Source organism: Anopheles darlingi, chromosome 3 (genome assembly GCF_943734745.1).
Source record: "Anopheles darlingi chromosome 3, idAnoDarlMG_H_01, whole genome shotgun sequence".
NCBI lineage: Eukaryota > Metazoa > Arthropoda > Insecta > Diptera > Culicidae > Anopheles > Anopheles darlingi.
This window is the reverse complement of record NC_064875.1, coordinates 12,918,388-12,938,440: the sequence shown is the minus strand read 5'-3', so window position 1 is coordinate 12,938,440 and position 20,053 is coordinate 12,918,388. Positions and strand designations below refer to the sequence as shown.

General features: G+C 48.4%; 2 protein-coding genes across 2 annotated transcripts; both read right to left on the bottom strand.

The window, feature by feature from the left end:
• Positions 1–1,106: 1,106 nt before the first annotated feature.
• Positions 1,107–4,798, bottom strand: LOC125953881 (uncharacterized). Its single transcript, XM_049683697.1, has 11 exons — positions 4,639–4,798; positions 4,494–4,580; positions 4,188–4,389; positions 3,934–4,101; positions 3,763–3,857; positions 3,537–3,691; positions 3,024–3,463; positions 2,685–2,944; positions 1,940–2,613; positions 1,523–1,865; positions 1,107–1,455 (listed from the first exon to the last, which is right to left on the bottom strand). The coding sequence occupies exons 1-11, from the start codon at positions 4,772–4,774 to the stop codon at positions 1,169–1,171; spliced, it is 2,847 nt and encodes a 948-aa protein (XP_049539654.1). The 5' UTR covers positions 4,775–4,798; the 3' UTR covers positions 1,107–1,168.
• Positions 4,799–5,210: 412 nt separating this feature from the next.
• On the bottom strand, positions 5,211–8,799 carry LOC125953883 (uncharacterized). Its single transcript, XM_049683700.1, has 11 exons — positions 8,726–8,799; positions 8,561–8,650; positions 8,289–8,490; positions 8,045–8,212; positions 7,874–7,968; positions 7,645–7,802; positions 7,125–7,567; positions 6,776–7,053; positions 6,054–6,718; positions 5,626–5,974; positions 5,211–5,553 (listed from the first exon to the last, which is right to left on the bottom strand). The coding sequence occupies exons 1-11, from the start codon at positions 8,781–8,783 to the stop codon at positions 5,267–5,269; spliced, it is 2,793 nt and encodes a 930-aa protein (XP_049539657.1). The 5' UTR covers positions 8,784–8,799; the 3' UTR covers positions 5,211–5,266.
• Positions 8,800–20,053: the final 11,254 nt, after the last annotated feature.

Here is a 20,053-nt window from a genome sequence, read left to right as displayed (position 1 = left end):
GTGCAAAAATTGAAACACACTACTCATCAAGATCATTTTCTTGATCCGCTTCGCTAGTTAGCAATAGCTCATCGCACCTCTGCGCCCTTTTCCGGCGGACCGCAGCGGCTTCCCGTGGCGGTGGCCTGAAATCCAAAATTTTCGTCAGCCAATTTCGCGAACGACTAGTGAGCGCCCGATGGGAGCTTTGCGTCATTCCGTGGTAGCCAGCAGTAGCAGCAGCAGCAGCAGCACAGACGGGCTCATCATCAGCACACGCGATGTGTGTGTGTGTGTGTCGTGAGACCGGAAAACGATCCGGATGTTGGTGAAGCGCACGTTGGGTTTTCCGTTTCCGTGGGCTTTCACCGCCTGGCCATGGTGGCGATGGCGATGGCGATGATGATGATGATGATGATGAACGCTCGCTGAGCACGGTGGTGCTGGTTGGTAGAGTCGTTCAAGCACGCCGCCGTTCCGCTAGACCGGTTATCCTAGACTGCTAATGTGGCCTTTCACCGGCAGCCGTGGCAGAGCAGACGGTCCGGGAGGGATCGTTTCTGAAAGGAAGCGAATCTTGACACGAACACGCCACGGATCGCAACCACACAAATAGACACACCCACATCTTTTCAGTCGCATTCGTCCTTCGTAGTCACCGTAGTGGCAAACCGCAGGAGGTCGACCTCTGCCAGTGGCCGTAGGAAAGTCTTTCCCAGCGGCTGTAAATCTCCGGAACAGATGTGAAGTCGTAGAAGAAGCTTTGCCAGTTTATCCCGGGCATCATAATTAATTGTACGGTAGATGGGAAGCATAGAAGTGCTTTCCACTCTTCATCGTATGTGTGTGTGTGTGTGGTGTGCCCGTTATGCGATAAGGCAGAGCAAATTGTACAGCCAATATTGACAAAGCGAGGAATATCTTTTTTTGTGAAACGAAGACGTATCGTTAGAGACGCGAGCTATGGCGTCGTCGTTGGATGGAGGTAGTCAGGTTCTGTGGCGTGTTTCGTTGAGATTTTACGCTTCGTTTGCTACCATTTATGGACGGTAAGAATTGATTTATATAAAGTGGGTAATTGTATTTTTAAGGAATTGTGGTAATTGAATTGCAAACCAATCAGCAGCTTCTGATCAAAATGTTTACTTTAGTTCGTCTCTCTTAAGACTACCATGAAGCTAATCCGGCATTATCCGAGCACCTCCTTAAACCAATCCATGTACATAGATATACGGTGCACAATGCGCAGGGTGGTTGAATTGCAATTGCCGTGGCTGTAGATGTTCACCAAGTACTCCGTGAACAGGTTCTTCTCAGCCATCTTCTGCCACACGATGGGACTACCGGGTGCGTAACAGAAAGTACCCGGTCCGGTCACACCCGGGACCATGCAGATTTGTTCCTGGTTTACGAACGGCCGCACATAGCGTTCATCACAATCGCTTCGGTACATCGGATGGATCGGTTCGAATATTCCTGTAAGTGTTTGAAAAGATTGCCTGTCAGTTAGTGGATCAACTTCCGCTTTTCAAATGATACGCACCATTAGAGGGAACCACCATTTCGACCGGTGTGTGCGTCGTATTCTGCCAGACGCAACCCGGAAACATGGTCACCGTTGGAGTGACGGGAGTGGCAAGCGTCAGTAGTGCAATGTTGTGCAGATAAGTAGTTTGATTGAATTTGGGATGGATGTCTTGATTCGCGATCCGGATGATCGCTATGTCGGGCTTATCGTGAGCCCACATTCCTCCTAACCGTACAACGGATGGTTCATACTCGTTTGAAAGCAAGCAGGAAGCAGCCGCCACAACCGCTCGTAAGCTGATAAGATATCCAATGCACAAGAACGATATTTCGTTGACACCTTGCCAACCAACCTCAGCCTGCGTGCAATGGAAGAAAAGAGAAGGTAGCTTGAGGTAAAGCGATTCCAAGGACCACGACTGACCACGCTTACCACGTGTGACAATCGTCGCTGGACGGGCTGAAATCCTTCCCATCTTTGCTGACGCTGTTTGCGAAGATGCTGATACCGTTGTTCGCACTCGTTGAACTCTCGCTCGATAGCGCTCGGTGCTGATCGGATGTCACGCAGTGGACAGCACACTACGGAACCGCTCGAGCACAGGGTGACGGGTTTGTTGGCCTGCATTCGCTGGCGAATGTTGGGACAATCGTTCTGCGCTACGCATGTTCCCACGGTACCATCGGTGTAACTGCAACGGTCCGACAGACTTAAGTCTGGATGGATGAAGATCACGGAGTCACTTGGCTGCGAGCCGGCACTGAGCTCGGATGTTGCCACCTTCTTCGGCAGAAGCAACGACTCCAGCCATGCCTTATGACCATTCAGACGCACCGCCAGCGCTGGCTCGCCAAAGCCACAGTCACGGCCGAGCAGATTGATGCCATAGAAGTAGTTGAAATACCGTTCGAAGCGCCACAGTTCACGCTCGACCGGACCACCGAACTGCTGCTGGCAGGTTCCGGGTACGACAAAGGGTACGTTCTGGAAGCAAAGATGCTCCTGCTGCAGACCGCGCGATAGCTTCGATCGGTACTGTGGTGCCAGTTGACATTCTTTGTTAGATTTGTACGTTGCACGAGGGTTTAACGAGATTTGCCGTGGATCTGTGGAGGATGGCATAAAATACCGGGTGTAAATACATGTTCGTTAGTTTGAGCTCCAATATATTTGTTACCTAATTCTTTAACTACATTATCCCTGTTGTACGGTGTCAGATCGGCACGGCCTACTCCGAGAACTTCAAACTTAGGATCGGGCAGCTCGTCACGGTACCAACCGCACAACGGCGTTATCGAAGAAACCTTCGACTTGAGTTTCAGCAACGCAATGTTGTTGTAGTAAGGTTCGATGCTACCGAGGTAGTTCGGATGAATGATCGTTTCCTTCACTTCGACGTAATTCCCATTAGACAATGTGACCCTTCCAGGAGTTGCACTAGATTTGGATTTTCGTTTTGCATTATCAGTAGCGAAGCAGAAGGAAAATCGAAGCAGGCAGGACAACGCCTACTTACCCCATGTGTGAGGCACACTCGGCGAGCGTTATTACGGCATTCGGTTCGAAGAGCACACCGGAACAGTTGGTACGGCGTGGTTCCAATCGATCCGGCCACTGTATCCTTACTCTCTGCAGGCTATCACCTGCCTCGAGGTGAGCGTTATCCGAGTTGTAGGTTTCATAGTTACGTGATCTCGAGACCACGACATCCTCTTCATACTCGCGCACATGCACGTACCGAAGGGCACAGGACCACGGTTCAAACTTGTCGGGCGTAATGAGCCGATCGTGTTTCTGTAGTGTTTCCATAATCCAGCCACCAAACTGGGACACCCTAGCGTAAACGCCCGGGTTTGACTGACCGCACGGTTTACCGAACGACGTGACGCCGACAAGGAACGGACTGATCTTAGCATTATGCAGCAGCTTCACATGCAGCGGTCCACCAGAATCGCCCTAAGCTCAAGAAGTATAGAGAACGAATCATTAGGAAGGTGCAAAGTCCACACACACCTGGCAGTGGACTTACCGGACAGGTGTCCATCAGTTCATCACCTGCACACAGATGATGATCGTGTAGACCATTGCGTAAACCCCGCTCGGCGGTCGTGTAGAAGCGAGAGCACTCTGCATTGGTGAGCGGTGTGAGTGATACCTTGAGCAGAATTTTCGTCTTGTCCTCGGCTAGAGCGATTGCGATTTGAAGTAGTTCCTAGGTTAATCCCTGGAATTTACGCGAATCTTTAACTACTTACCAAAACCGGTTCTGCCCCAACCGGCAGACAGAAGCTTCGGGAAGCGTACCTCGTCGTCAAGCCACAGACAGGCCGGTGCAACCGTTTCATGAACGCTAGAATAGAGAAACAGGGTGTGTCCCCGTGTTGTTAATAACGACACCTACAATTTCGGCCATCTCTTCCACTTACGTAATGTTCCGCTCGAGTCTCATCAGCGCCACATCGTAGTACTTGCCACTGAAACGATGCTGTGGATGCCGGATCACCTCCACTATCCGTAGCTGCTGTGCATAGTCATCGTCCTCGTCACTGTAGATGTTGAGATCGCCAAATCGTGCTACATCGGGCTGGATTTCTCTGTCGAAAAAGCAACAAACCATCACGTTAACCACACAATACTCATGTTACCATGGCAATGGTTTGCCAGCTACGATTGCTCATACTCATCATCGATAGCACAGTGGGCAGCGGTTAGGATGAAGTTTTCCCAGATCAGCGATCCACCACAATTCCAATCGATCTTGCCATCCGACCGCGTCCAACCGATCGCGGCAATGTGTGCGAACTCACGCAACAGTGCCGGCTGTCCATAGGCCGGTGCGACCAAACCGCGGAAACCCGACTTCCAGTATCGCATGTGACAATCTATTGGGTTTACATACGGCGTCGTACAGTGAATCCGTTAGAGAACCGATGATACGACCACCGCAACCTTTCTGCGGCGGTCAAGGTTACGAGATCTCACTCACCATCTAATGCTATTCGATCGTACGGTAGCATCATACCTCCCTCATCACCTGGCAGCTTGGGATCAACTGGAAACAGGTGCGCCATGCCTGGAATTCAAATTCTACCATTAACGACGATGACCGCTGCACGGTTCACGCTTCTTACACTCAGCTATCAAAACGGTTGCAGTAATGGCAGCAGCAAACAGCACGGAATGGCGCGCCATTATCACTGCGCGACTCTCGCGAGGGAACTGATCGTACGTCGGGGCCGGCGACGAACGTACATCACTTAGTAGCATGCGGGAATTCTTTTCTTTCGCTCTCTCGCACCACCAGTTATGTGCCGATGTGACGACCGAGTGCGAGTGCAACCGGTTTCGCGAGCGCACGTTCGCTCGCGTGGCTAGATCGCAATCACTGTGCTAGATCGCAAAGTACAACGATGCACCATCAATAGTCGAAGGCAAGAGGCATGGGAATAGAGGAAAAGTGTTGCTACTATTCTCAAGCATGGACGTCATGGGATGGGTCATGTTTATTGTAGATCAAGGGCTCTTTCACTCCATGTTTCATCGGAGAAGTGCACTCGGTTGGGAATGAAATGTGGAAGCGAGATCATGTATTGCTAGCTGCTAGCGATCAATGTAGCTCACGATTCTTGTTTTATGAGTTCAAAGCTAGCTGTAATTATATTGAAAATCATCAGAAATGAGGAGAATTCCATCAAAGTTCCCATAGAAATTTATTTATTTATCCCGAAAAATATTCAACCACTATAGCTTCTATTCAACTTACAAAACATCCAGGATCCACTTTCGATAGGCTGATACGCGAACCATGACACCCGGGATTCCCTGCGTGCAGTTCGCGTGACTGTAGAGGCCAACCAAATACTCTACCGATGCCGATCCGTCCCCGGTTTTCTCGCTCCAAAATACCGGATCTCCTGAGTTACCGCACACCGTTTCGTCCGTTGCTATCATGCACATTTGTCCATCGCCTAACGGGCTACCGAGCGCCCGCTCGCAATCGGCCTCATACTGGGGGTGTACAATCCCTTCGAGCACTTGTGAAGCGTCTGTTGGGGATAGGGAAATTCCCTGTTCAATACCTGTTGTCCAGGGAAAAATCCCGCTTCGAGAGAGCGTACCTTTCGAGAAGAAAGACGATTCGAGGGGTGTGTGTGTTCCGTTTGTCCAGAGACACCCGGGGAACACGGCCTTCGTTGGTCGCATGTAGTCGGTCAGCTTGAGCAGCGCTATGTTGTTGGCTTTGGTGCGTTCCTCATAACGAGGGTGCGCGATGATCTCGTCGATCGTCGATATCTTCACCGAGTCTTCGAACTGTCCAAAGATTGCTCCCAGACGCACAATATTGGGTTCGAGGTTACGGATGGTTACGCACTCGGCCGTCGTCAGTACAGCGCTCGTTGTGATCAGATAGCCAAAGCAGAGGATTGATCCCTTAGCCGTCTTTCTATCGAACCAACCAATTTCCGCCTGTAGTGGAAAAGAATAAAAAAATCCAACTCAATATGCTATTTTCGGTGAGATTCTTTGTCCATGTTTTCTCGCTTACGATGTGTGTCTTTGGCCGTTCCTCGGTGGGTAGGGCAGCGAGATGATCCCGTAGATCGCCATAGTTCGTTGGGCAGTCTTCGATCTCACGCACCCCGTACCGCAAATCCGAATCGTCCAGAACATTGCGTGGCGCGCAGCATATGATCGATGCGTTGGTGCAGAAGATGGGCGGCTCATTGCGCTGCATCCGATCGTAAACACCGCGGCACCGTTCCGCCGGTACACACAGGCCAGCGGATCCATCGTGGAAGTCACACCGATCCAGCAGCTCCAGCTCACTATCGATGAACACAATCGAGTCCAACATTTTGGCGTCGGCCTCATCGGTCTGATTGCGCGGTTTTGGTAGTAACACCGATTCTAGCCAGTCCAGATGCGGATGCAACCGGACAGCCACCGCCGGCTCACCGTATCCACAATCTCGCCCAAACAGGCTAAGTCCGTAGACGTGCTTAAAATGACGATGAAGTCGAAACAGCGATCGTTGCAGAGGGCCACCGTTGGTAAGGTCACAGGTTTGTGGCACCAGAAACGGATCGTTACCGAAGCACAGGTGCTCTTCCTGCAAACCTCGGCTCAGGTTACGGCGGTATTGATCGGCCAGCCTACAGTTGTCATTCTCGAAGCCGTAAACACGTGGAACGAGTCGCACTTGGCTTGCATCTAGAACATTGTGAAGCAGTTAAGGAAGCATCACTGTAGGCCGATGCCAGTACTTACCATATTCTGTGACGGATTCGTACTGATATTTAGTCAAATCCCTACGTCCCACGGTCGTTATTTCCATCTCTCGATTCGGCAACCGAAGAGCGTTCCAGATGCAGGCCGGTAGAATACCGAACTCTCCGGCAATTTTGACCACAGCTATATTGTCATAATAGGAACCGACGGTGTGGTTCGGGTGGATCACCACTTGCTTCACCTCGTACGCACGCTCGTCAAACGCATCGGCCACGTAACCGGTTCGGATTCGATGAATAACCTGCTTCGGAGGCACACTGAGGACGCTCAGTGCGTGTTAGGGATAAGTTCTCCATTTGGTTTGACAATCAGAGGAATTGGCACTTACCCATGGTGGGAAGCACAATCACCGAGCGTAACGACCGTATCGTGATCGATGATAACACCCATACAGTTCCGTGGTGCGCCGCTCTCATTGCGCCACCGTAGCTCCACCGCTTCCCGCACAAAATCGTGCGTAATGTACTCACGCGTATGGTCAAACGTTTCAAACACTCCGCTCTCATTGGCCACCACCCGGGACACGGCTAGCTGTCGGATGTGTACGTAGCGCAGGGCACAAGCGTACGGTTCGAACTGCTCATCGGTAACTTCGGGAGCCCCGTTCGACTGCAGCGTCTCGATGATCCAGCGACGGAACGAGGACACCCGGGTATAGACGCCCGGGTGTGATTGGCCGCAAGGTTTACCGAACGATGTGACACCAACGAGGAACGGAGTGACCTTGAAGTTGTGCTGCAGTCGCACATGTAGCGGTCCTCCCGAGTCACCCTAGAACAAAAGCAATGAGGACTCGATTGTGTCATGGCATGCTACGACGTCGCTTCGGTGCAGACAAGCGGTCTTACCAGGCAGGTATCCATCTTGGCGTCACCGGCACACAGCTGGTGCTGACTAAGCCCATTTCGCAATCCGCGCACATTGGAGGATGTGTAATGTTCGGAACAGGTCTCGTTCCCCAGTGGAGTCAAAGTGACCTTCAATAGGATCGGTGTTCGATCCTCGGCTAAGGAGTGCAACCGCGTGATTAAAATTGCCATCAGCTAGCGACGATTGCTACCACTGTTGGACACTTACCGAATCCCGTTTGTCCCCAGCCAGCCGATTCGAGCTCCCGGAAGCGCACCTCTTCGTCTAACCAAAGGCACGAGGGTGCAACTGTCTCGTGGACACTAGAACAAGCAAGGGAGTGATTCGATTCGAATGAAGGAAGTACAAACATGGAAGTATGGTTCCCCACCAACTTACGTGACGTTTCGCTCGAGCTGCATCAACGCAATGTCGTAGTACTTTGCACTGAAACCGTGCAGCGGATGGCGAATAATATTAACTATCTTCAGCTGCTGGGCGTGCGCATCGTCTTCGGCGCTGAACAGATTCAGATCTCCCATACGGGCCACATCGGGCGCGATGTTACTGCGGGAAGATTCGTTGTGTAACACATTGGATTGCGCCATCACCGTGGCCACACCACGGCCATTAGATACTCAACTCATCATTGGAGGCACAGTGGGCAGCGGTCAGGATGAAATTGTTCCATATCAACGATCCACCGCAACTCCAATCGATCTGCCCATCCGGCCGCGTCCAACCGATCGCGGCGATATGCGCGAACTCGGTGAGGAAAGCCGGTTTGGCGAAGGCTGGTCCTACGATACCACTTTCGCCTCGGTGGTAGAATCGCAAATGGCAATCTAGTGTGAGAGATCACCAATCGAACCATTACACAGTGTCGCAAACACACCCACTTCAACACACTGTTACCATCCAAAGATTCGCGCTCGTTGGGCATAAGCACGTTCGCGGCTAAGCCTTCTTCCAATGTGCTACTGACAGGATCAAGATCGCCATTACCTGGAAGGAGGAGTATCGTTAATTAACTTATCATTAATCATTGACAAACTTTTATGAAAAAATGCTTCAGATTACACTGTTGCGCCACTAGAATCCAGATTAGCACTGGGAGAAGTCGCTCACTGACAGCCATTCTCTCTCGTCTCACGCTAAGGTGCGACTGAAGCAGTGATCGCGATCGTAGCTACGATCTGGCGGCTTGTTGTTGGACATTACATCATCAACTTCACGACGTATGTTGTGGTTGGTTTGCTATACGATCTGTGTTCTATTTTGCCGTGGCTGATTAATAGGCCAGTTTGCTGTTGATAGTGACGCGGTTTAGTTGCTTATCGACGATCGCTGATTGCCGGTTGGGTGATCTTTGAGTGTCATCTAGGAATTCCGAGACTTCCATAATAAACTTTATTCACTTGTTATCAATTATGCTACATACTAAGATCCTGGTTATGCGTTGTATGTGATATGCTAACGCTATTGAGAAGGGGAATTTAGTTCGAAAAAAAAAAAAATAGACAGCTTGAGACAGCAATCTCAATATATTTATTTAATAAAATCAAAAACTCCTGAAAAAAATGATTGCAACGATAAATCTTTTTATCGCAAACAAAGTAAAAAACTACATTAAACTATTATCAATACCCATAACACAATGGATCAATATGAAGACCGAAATATCTGATGCCAACGCCATAAAGCTTTTACGATCCAATCGTGAACGTTGAAACTATATTTTACTTTATTACGGCACTAGAGACCTACACGGTGCCGTTATCCTCTACTCCGGTCGCACCGAAACACCGGGATTGAGGTCAATTTCGGCCCAGCCTTTATGTTCCGGCAGCCAAAATGAGAAAAAGCTAATCAGGAAGCGCGCTGACACCGAAACCGTTCAATGAGTGACAAATTTTACCTTCCGCGCACGTCACGCCTCCCTTTAAGCTTTGGCTGCCTTTCCAGCCAGCGAACATGTCAACTCATCAGTACCTTCATCATCACCACGGCGTGATGTGGCGAGATGTAAAAGCTCAGCAGCTTATTAATGGTCTTTACATACTCCGCTGGCTTTACATTCGGTACCGCCACCGGTAGCTCGTGGTCCTCGCGAGAAAATAAAACTAAAAGAAGGAGGAAGATGACGACCAAGGAAAAGGGATTACACCGAAGGTGAGTTCATGTGGAGTGCTTTTGATGAAAATATGACACGCCTCACCCAGCTGGGGGAGGTGGGAGTTATGCTGGCTGTAAGACACTGAAAAGAGTTGGAGAGCCTGACGTAGGAATGACGCTGATGATGATGATGATGATGATGATGCTAAGAAAAGGATGATTTATGAAACATCATCCAATGGAGGAAATGAAGGAGAGGAAAAGCGTTTCCCCGGGAACTTCCTCTACACCAACACTTTCACACGCCATTCGTGGGAGCTGTTTAAGCAGCAGCAGAAGAGGCAGAAAAGGCCATGCCAGACGACCCCTGGCACGGCACGCCTTAACCCGCGGATCTACTACCATCGCCAGGCATCTTGGCTTCCTTCATTGATGCTGCTGCTGCTGCTGCTGATGAGTCGCGTTGGCTTTGTGTGTCCTCGTTTCATGTTATTTTTGTTCCACTTTTTTGACTTCCCTTCGACGGACGACCGGCTCGGCCCACAATTCGACGATACACACGACGAACAGCGCCTCTCCCCCTCCCCTCCTCTCCTCGGTTCTATTGTTGTGTGTCAGATTTTTACAACCACCATCTTCGGGTTTAAGCCGACCTTCGGCTGCCTCCTTTCATGTCCTAATCTTGTCCCCAGCTCCGACGTCGAGAGAGGCAGTGTTTTGTTCGGAACTAGCCAGCGGAGCGAATCCAGCGTTCCACATCGGCGCAAAGCCGTCCTCGGGCTCCGGGTTTTTCGAGTGAAATGGTGATGAATTTTCGCCACGGTTCCGGTGAATTGGATACCGGGTACCGGGTACCGGGCCCCGGGAAAATGCTGGACCTTTTGTTATGGCGCGCGCTAGTTAGGACGAGTAACATGATTCAGGCAGGCAGGAAGGGGAGATGGCGTCGCGGCGAATAGTTCAACTTTTGCTACCACCCAAGCCCGGTCTTTGTTCGCTCGAAAGTGGCGTTGTTGAAATTAGTTCTGATACTATCAAGCTTCCAAAAAAAGGGACCTCGGCCAGGGACGGTGGGAGAAGCGGTTCGTAAAAGTTTGTAGATATCTCTTGGCGAGATGGTCAGATTTAGGGCGAAATGATTTTACTGATCTTCTTTCGTGCTATCACAAAGTTCATGCTCGATGTGATTATTTATCAAAAATCATTCTTTTCCGCCGAAATATTTTGAAGCCATATTTCATTACTACAAGTCAATTTCCAAGAGACTTTAGAGTGAATCTCTTAGAAAGCTGCTGCAACCATCTCTCGTGATCTGCCACAAAGCCCCCCGGAAAGAAAGGTCAAAGGCACACATCTAGCGTCCGGAATGCAGATATGGACGCAGTCCACTGGTGGCTGTTATCGTTTGCATGTTTTGTGAGATAATATTTCCCTTCACACCGGATGCGAACACACGACGTAGCTGGGCCGTTCCTGTGTCCGTTCTTTTTGAAATTTCCGGTCCTCGACGGATTCTATCGAAGGCAAGGTGCATCGGTTTGAAAAGCAAACACAACACTACTGCAGTTGATGTCCCAGACAGCAAATCCAAAAGCACTATTGAAATACACAACTCATCCGGGCCTCCGGGGAGTCAATCGTCGGAGTCATCACCGTCCGATTGTTGTCTTCGTTTCACCTTTTTTTTTCGTTTCTCCCCCTTTTTTTGGGCTGCGTTTATTTTGCATTTCAATTTGTCGTCGAGGGGATGTTTTTGATCAACTCCGAACGGCTCCCTACGGCTGCGGTTTTTCATTTCCTCGATCGATCCAATATTGGCAGTCCAAGCGGGAGGGACTGGCATTCACCGCATGATGGACAGGGAGATGGCAAAGAAATGCATTTAAAACTGTTGATGACGGGCGGTCCGGCACTAGGTTTGGTGTCCGACTTTCGATAGACTGAAGAACGAGACGGACGGACGGACGGACTGATGGGCGAAGACGAGGATCTCAGCTCGACAGACGCACCATTTTGTAGACGATAGAAACGGACCACAGTTTGTTGAACGATTTATAATTCGATTTTCCGTTTTTCCGGGACGGGAGGCGAGACGTTGCTGTTGCTGGAGTTGCTGGAAGCAATTTCATGATTTATTCAATCTGTCATCCGGCGCTCATCGGCTCCCAATAAGCCCTGCCCTGTTCTCTTTTGGTTTGGAAAGAGTTGTCAAGAAGAGTTGTCCTTTCTGCAAGCGGATCTCAGTAAGCGGAGCGTGTTTGAGCGTGTTTATGGTAAACAACCTCCCTTGCGACAGTTCTTTGAACACATGAATTGCAATGCAAAGAACCCCCCCGGGGAGGGTTCCGATTTTACAGCTCAATAGATCGTACCGCCAAGTACCATTAGGCCTGCGAGGAACGAGCGACTTGTGAGCGACCGAAACATCACCCTAAATGAAGTGAAACTTCCCGCCATTCGCACGTTGCAGCACCGACGCAACAAAGTTTCACACAAACAATATTCATAAGAACATCTTCTTCTCGCGCGGCGCACTTTATTGCTCAACTTTCCGTCGCGCGTATGTGCCAGCGAGCGGGCAACCGAGCGAACGGAAGAAAGTTGTTCAATTAAATTTGTTCCGAAAGTTTTTCTTTAACCGAGAGACCCTTCTTCAATTCGTTTTGCCCTTCGCAAAAAGCACGCGCGCGCACACACACACACACAAATCCCAAGAACATCGAATCCATCTTTGGGGCTGGTGTAGAGTCCGTGGCGTAGCAAAAATGGTTATGATTTCAGTTCAATCTACTCTCAGAACGTCCTCCTGTTCTCCGGGTTTCGAGGGACTTTCCGACGACAACAACACAACAAAACACAACTACATAGTGGACCTGAAATGCTGCTCGAGCAAATGAGAGAGGGTTGATAAAAATTGGAAAACTTTCCGTTTTCCTCACCAATCATTCATCCCGAAAATCGGTCCCGCAAAAAATACAAACCGGATCCAATCCGGATCCAGGCGGAGAAGGGATCCGTGTTTTTGTCTTTTATCGCTCGCTCAGGCTACGGTTCGGCTTGAACTGGGTTTGGTGCTCGCTGGAGCCCAACACCAACATCGCCAGAGGGGTGGTGGTTGCTTGTGATCTCGAGCGTGTTTCTGTCATCATCCTCGGGTTGCCGTCGTCATCATCGAGGGCTGTCAACGTTCTCAGGCCATCGGCAATCATTGACTCTCCCTCTCCAGCTCTCTCTCTCTCTCTGTCGTGTCTCTTCGTTTGAATTATCTTTGCTTATCCAGACCAGACAACACTCCGGCCAGCAAGAGAGTGGCTGGCGAGTGCCAAAGCGTTTGGCAAAGCGAGAAACAAGTGAAGGTTCAAGGCTTCCCGTCCAAGAGGAGAAGAGAAAGAGAGACAGAGAGAAAGAGAGGCGCGGGGAGTTTTCTTGAAAATACAATTTTCCCAAAATTGTCCTCTTTCTGCTAAACTCCCTCGAGGGAGCGGATGAAAGGCCCACAAGCCTACGTCTACTTCGTTTGCGTTCCATTTTGCAAATCGGCGGTTTCAACGACGACAACGACGACGGCGACGAAAATGAGGACGCAGGACGTGGACTGTCGGCCCCGGAAGGTCGCTTCGTCCGGGCTTGAGCGATGTTGAGGTGAAAGGGTAAATCAGCTCTCACTTGTCAAACTGCTCGTGACCAGGCTCTGTGGGAGGGGAGAGATGGGGAGGAAACGCTTTTCGCAAAACATTACACAGCATTTTCCACCGCTGGCACGCCGGAGCGGGGGCATGGACGCGGTGGAGATGGAGATAAAAATGTCGATATGATTTGTCAAGCGGAAGATAATTAATTCTACCGGATGATGATTGAAGATAAATATCCGGTCGGCCAACACCACTACCACTGGCCAGTATCCGGCAGGTCTGTGCGCCGGTGTGTGAGATGATGATGGAAAACGAACTTCGTGCTCGAGGCTACTACACCCGAAAACTCCGCACCAGCAGCAGCAGCAGGCAACGAGTTTTGGTTTTGACGGCACAGACTGGATCATAGCTAGCGGGAGTGGTATGAGGGAGAACTCTGTTTTTGAAAATCGTTTTAGACAAAATGAGGAAATTTAAGTTTTCATCGAAACGACGACGACGGCGCCAACGGCGATCAACAATGAAATTCGTTTAGGGAACATCTTTAAGCGGCATGTACTCTCGGGGATGGCGGCTGGGCGTGGGCTTAAGCGATAAATCGAATCCATTTTTGATGAGAGATTTTAGAGAACGATTAGCTGTCAACCGGATTTGGTTGGTTCTTATTTCATTTTTGAAGAACAACTAATGCTATAAGCATATCGACAGATCAAACAGGAACAAAGAAAATGTTTCGATTCTTTTTGGTATTTTACAAAGCATACTAAAGTGTGCTAAGTATAATTGGATCAAATTTGATCAGTTGGTGGTTGAGCGTCACCAATCATTTCTGCGCCTTGTTTTTCTTGAAAGTGTTCTCTGAAAAAGAAAACTATGAGCATTGTGAAGAAATCTGGCATTAGCCAGAATCGCTTGAGGATTGCGTATCTGGTTAATTTCGGTTTTTGTTATCCCTGTTCACAATGAGTGTACTACAAAATGATGATATATGATTTTATAAAAGAAATAATATTTTTTATCTCATACTATTTTTTTATTTATTCGATTTTTTTTTAAATCATTTTTTATCAATTGATATTTTTGTGATTATTTTTGAATTTTTCATGAACATTTTGATTCATTATACATCTTTAAATAACATATCGTAACATCTAGCAACTTCATCAATCATGCGCTCGTAATTAGTAGTTAATGAATACAGTATGGTTTGATTTAGTTTATAGTTATGTCTGATAAGAGTTTTCGATCGCATAAAACTGATAGTCGAGCAATTTTCTAAATTAATTTCTAGAGCGTTGCTTTTATATCATGTTTTCCATTCCATCAGTTTTCAACTCACTCATTGTTGAATTCGACGAAATAATCTAGTCAGCAATAGCATGAAGCGCTTCATCGTACCCATAAGCACTTTAATGTTCTGGATCATGATTCGTAACTATCCTTAATCACTTTCATCAGCTCCAGAAGCTATGCTGCTCAGCATCATCATCACTATGAGCATCAGTGTCGAATACCTTACCAGACGTGATGGATTCCAGACGTTACAGAATGTGTATTATAGCACCGTTAGCTACTCCCCGAATCCCGTAACACTATTGTATCTTCTCCAACTGGCCAGCGTATAACAGCAGTCCTGCATCATCTGGATTCTCTTTCTCTCTCTTTCTCTTTCTTTCTCATTCTCCTACTCTCTCGAGTTGATCTCCTCGATGCTGCGTAACATAAGCACACCATCGGGCCTGTAGTAACCCGGTGGCCATTAGCTAGTGCTTAACTCTTTTAAAAACTTTAAAACACTCATCCCCTAGCAGCCTAGTGGACCTAGCAGCTTTTCTCGGAACTCCCCGGGGGGAGGGGTTTATCGGCAAACACAACACAGCACAGCTCACAGCACGACGAGACTAATTATGCGCAACTTTTGCTCCGGATCCACCGGATTCACCTCAAGGAGCTTTCGTGCGAGAGCGAAGCGAATGCGAGTCCACCGTGGTGCGTACCGCCCTTTCTTGTCTGTGTGACCGTGGCCGCTGGTTAGCGCTGGTTTATGGTGGCCTACCCCTCCCCCAGGGCCTTAGACTTAGATGCCGGTGGACGGTGGTCGGTTTTTTTTTTACTCTGAAAAAAGCATTCTTCGGTGAAAAGTTTTCCCAAGAATTTACAACTTGGCAAAAACTTTAACCATCTATGAATAACAATGGCGCCACCGTCGTCGCAACGTTAACGGCAGCTACCCTGCCGACGGTGGTGGTTTCACATGAGCCCCTCTCACCCGTCCCACCGGTAGGCCAGACCAGCCAAGTGCCGTGCCGTGGAAGTGAGTTAAGATGCCGGACGAATAAGAAATGTGAACGACATTCGGCAGTAAGGGCGGTCAAGTGTGAGAACTGGGTCTGGGGAGATCCTACGACTGAAAGGTCGAGGCTTTCATCCACTGGATACAATCTATTTTATTCGTGACGACACATGTTCGCATGTGCGTTTGTGTATGTCGATGAGAAAGGGATCCTAGGGTTATTTCTTTGGGAACTAAAAATAGAAATCCCCTCCAGACATGGTTTTATTGTTTTCTAGAATTCATTCGTGCTTTAATAATTAACGCTCGTTGATCTTACTTCGAGTGGAAGACCAACTCTCGTTCAATAATTTCTCATTCGAGTCTCTAGTGCATACACGGATGAGAAATGTTTTCTCAAACGCAAAAACTAAACAGATAACCATCGAATGAAATTCCCCTTCTTGGGCTGCCAAAATGGATAAACCAAAGCCTCCTTTGCTCAAAGGCGCTGTCAGTGACAGGTACCTTTCACCTCGCTCTGCTTGTGGCATTGAATTGTTTCTGTTGACTTAGCACCGGGGGGCCTGGACCCGGATCGGTAAACCGGTCCGCAGGCCGATGAAGATAAATCGATCGCTTAAGACCCGCGCTCACTGCTTGTCCAATTCCAAGCTTTTCTTCCGTGACTTCTTCTTTCTTTCTCAAACCCATCCAGACCCTTCTCCAGAGTCGCCAAAGGACTCACCAGTTGGGCACGCAGTAGGCGTAGGGCCGACAACAACCGAGCTGTTTGTCTTTTGTTTCCCCAAGCAAACATCATCCTTGCTGGTGGGAAGGCGAGGAGGAGGAGGAGGAAAACGATCAACCATCAACCACGTGCACGCCCCCGCGCGTGTGTGTGTGTGCTGTGTATGCAGACAAAAGCTTGGCACCCGGCTCGGTACTCCAATCAGTCAGAGGCAATAAATTTTCATTGGTCCTGTAAAATTTGATAGGAAGAAAATTTATGGCCAACCATTTTTTTGTTCTTCCGATCGCACCTTAAATGGACCTGTAAATATTTACCGGTCTAGGATTGCGTAACGACACACACACACACACACAGGCACACACGCACAGTGGCACGCAAACATGGCTGATTGGGAGAGAAAAATCATCTTTTGCGTACCTGACGTACGGGGGGAGCCATTACTCTTGCTCCGGTTTTGGGGCCGACTGCGGTGGGAACCGGGGCCGGGGCCGGGGGACCGATTATTAAGCTTATGCTCGTCTGTTTATCAGACCGAAATGCTTCATCTGCCATGCTGCACGGAATTTCATTTATTATTCATTCCCAACGGCGCGGTTGGTTCGCGAGACTATCTGTGGTACCCGGTAAATCATGTCCACCGGATCATGGTGCTTTGGTCTCGGTTTGCAAGCTTTAATGGGTGATGAGGAGAGGGAAAGGAAGAAAACTTCCCACTGCGTCTGGCGGCCGTTTGTTCCTGTTCGTGGCTCAAATGGAAGATTATATTTAATTTAAACAATCCTCTCACAATTGTTATTGCGGCCCCAGGCCCCAAAAACCCATGCCCATACAGCGGTTCCTCTCGGTTACACCTGGAAGGACAATACCAATGCATCAGATGCAATGCAATGCCGGACCTGGCTTGATCCACTTCCGGTGCAACTACTGGAAAGCCTACAAGGCAGGGAGTCTACCCACCGGTCGGGACAAATTGTTTTTTGTGGTTTTGTGGAGTCTAAGGGCCCGAGGAGAGGGGTTCTGTCTTGGAGATGGAGGGAGCTTGTTCGTAACGTACGTACCCTGGTGCCAAACCGGAAACCCATCCTCCTCTCCCGTACGGTGTGTCGCTTGGTATTGGAAAATTTAATTTATAACATTCCAGTTGGCGGTAGCCCCGTTGGCCTGAGTTTTGGGACCTGCGTCGGAATGTTGGATTCGTATGGTGAAGTTTACCGGCCCGTACCCTTCCCTAGCCTTCCTTTTCGCTGGACCGGGCCGGGCGGGACCTTGGGAGTGAAAATAAATTCCAAACGAAACAGAGCATCTTTACCGCTCGGTTGAAATCGTGCTCGAGACGGCATCGATCGGAACGGATTGGATCGGACTGGCCGATCCAAGTGGCTGCTGTCTCGATCAGGTTGTTGTATCCCCGTTCGTGGTTCGTGTTTGGAGAAAAACACGAACAACACAGAGAGAGCGAGAGAGAGAGAGAGAGGCAGAAAGAAATGTTTACAGAAAGGTGGACCAGGTATGTTGGCCGTTTTGGGTGCCTCTCACATAAATAAACATTGGAAAATGGTGTTCGAACCGAGGCTCGGCTCTTCGGCGTACCCGAGGGGGGTGGGTGTGGCGGCGGAAAAACGAGTGCGAATCGATGCTGAAGGATAATTTATTGCTTCCATCCGGAGAAACTTGGGACCCCCGGATGTACATGTAGTACACCTGTTTCGAATGATACCTCCCAAGAAGTCGGTGGTCGGTGCTTGGCAGAGACAGGGATAGGCAGACAGAGAGAAAGGGGAGCAAGGGCGAGGGAGAGTTGTTGTTGTTGTTGGTACCTCGGTTTCGATTTCGTAACGTATAATCCACCCAATCGGTGAAGGCTCTCGGTTGCAGGATATCGTGTAAAATTCTTGGAATTGGTGTATTGGATCCCGGGGTCCTCTGGGGTCTAGTTTTGACATCGGAGATATTAATGTAATTGAGAAAAATGGCTTTTCACCGGTCGATGTAGGGTGGTGATGTAAGCTGGAGCATAAATATTTAACTTTGTTCTAACAGACATTTGCTGATCAAGCATTGGAATCTTATCTAGCAAATAAGGACTCGTAATTTGAAGTGATTATTGGATGGATTGGATTATTGGGGTGTGTATCGAAGAAACCAATTTAATCACGTCAATTTTAATATAAGTACTTCAAAATAGTACTATAAATCTTTTTTTGCGAAAACAGTTAGCTGGACCAAGGTCAAGAAAAATTATCGATAACTTCTCCAACCGTCTATAAAATTGCGTAATGAAGGCAATACTAAACAAGTGTCTTATTTGCTATCAAAGAAAGTTGTAGATACTTATGCTGCTTCATTTTTTATGTACTTGTTTCTTTATATTTTTCAATAAATGTTAATACATTTATACACTGAAAAGTAAACTGAATAGTAATTGAACAGTTTCAATATAGCTTTCAAACAAATGTAATCAGTATACACATTCATTACTTGCTATCGTCCCGTCGTAGAATTCAACAAATGAATTCAAATCCGTTAACCAACAGCGTAGCAACCATTACTGTACTGGTGAGCCGTAACACTGTAATGGCAGTGAAGTGCATGCCGTGCACTAGCTGTGCAATGGGACAAACTCAATTCCAAATCAATTTTCCCTCTTCCAACTCTACCACATCTCGCCCACATTTGACCTGCATAACGAATTCCCGAAGAAAATGCAAATGCTACAATGCAAAGTAAAACACAAAGAAAACATAAATTTGCTTGCCTAATGGGAGCTGTTTAAAGGTGAGCGTAATGCTGCAGGGCACTCCCGCTGAAAACGTTCCACTTTCTCTCTCTCTCGGTTCCACTTTAATTTCACATACCCCTCCGCTTTCGCCCGCGATTACCTCCGACCAGCTAAGGATTACAGCACAGCGAAGCGAGAAAAACAGTTTTTTTTGTTCCTTTCGTCGCTTTTGCTGCGGGTGTTGCTGCAGCAAACATATGTGTATGTGCTGGAAGGAACGAACATTTTCTCCAAGTGGATCGAATCCGTCGAAGTGGCACCGTAACGGTGCAGTCGCACCAGATCGCCTTGTGACAGACGGCGGAGCAGACGGAACCAGCACGCTGTGATGCATGCAGCATATTTTCATGTCTTTATGCAGAAGCTTTTACGCGGATTTGCTGCTGGTGCTGCTACTGCTGCCGCTGTCGGCACACTTTACCTCTAGCTTTTCCTTTCCTGTTTTCGGTTTACTGTATTTTCCCGGAAGAGCTTTCGCCGCGTATGACGACGTATGCTTGCAAACCCATAAGTGACCTGTTTCGTGCTCTTATGTTCTGGATTGAAGCATTGTTACGTTGCCTCTCTGCAGGCACATTAGGTACTGTGTTATCGCGCCTTTCGCTGCATTATCTTCGTTACACTTATGTGCGAGACGTCTGAGGTGCTCTAACCGTCTCTAGTGTACCTTTTATCCAAAGCATTCACCAGTGTTTGAGTGTGTGACAGTGATTTACGAGATGGCGAACGATAAAAAAAATATTCGAAACAGAAAAGTTTTGCTGGAAATAAATATTATTCCATTCCAAATTGTTTGTTGGAAAGTTAAAGGAAAATATGTTTCATGGTCGACAAGTATGTTTTCTATTTAATAAAC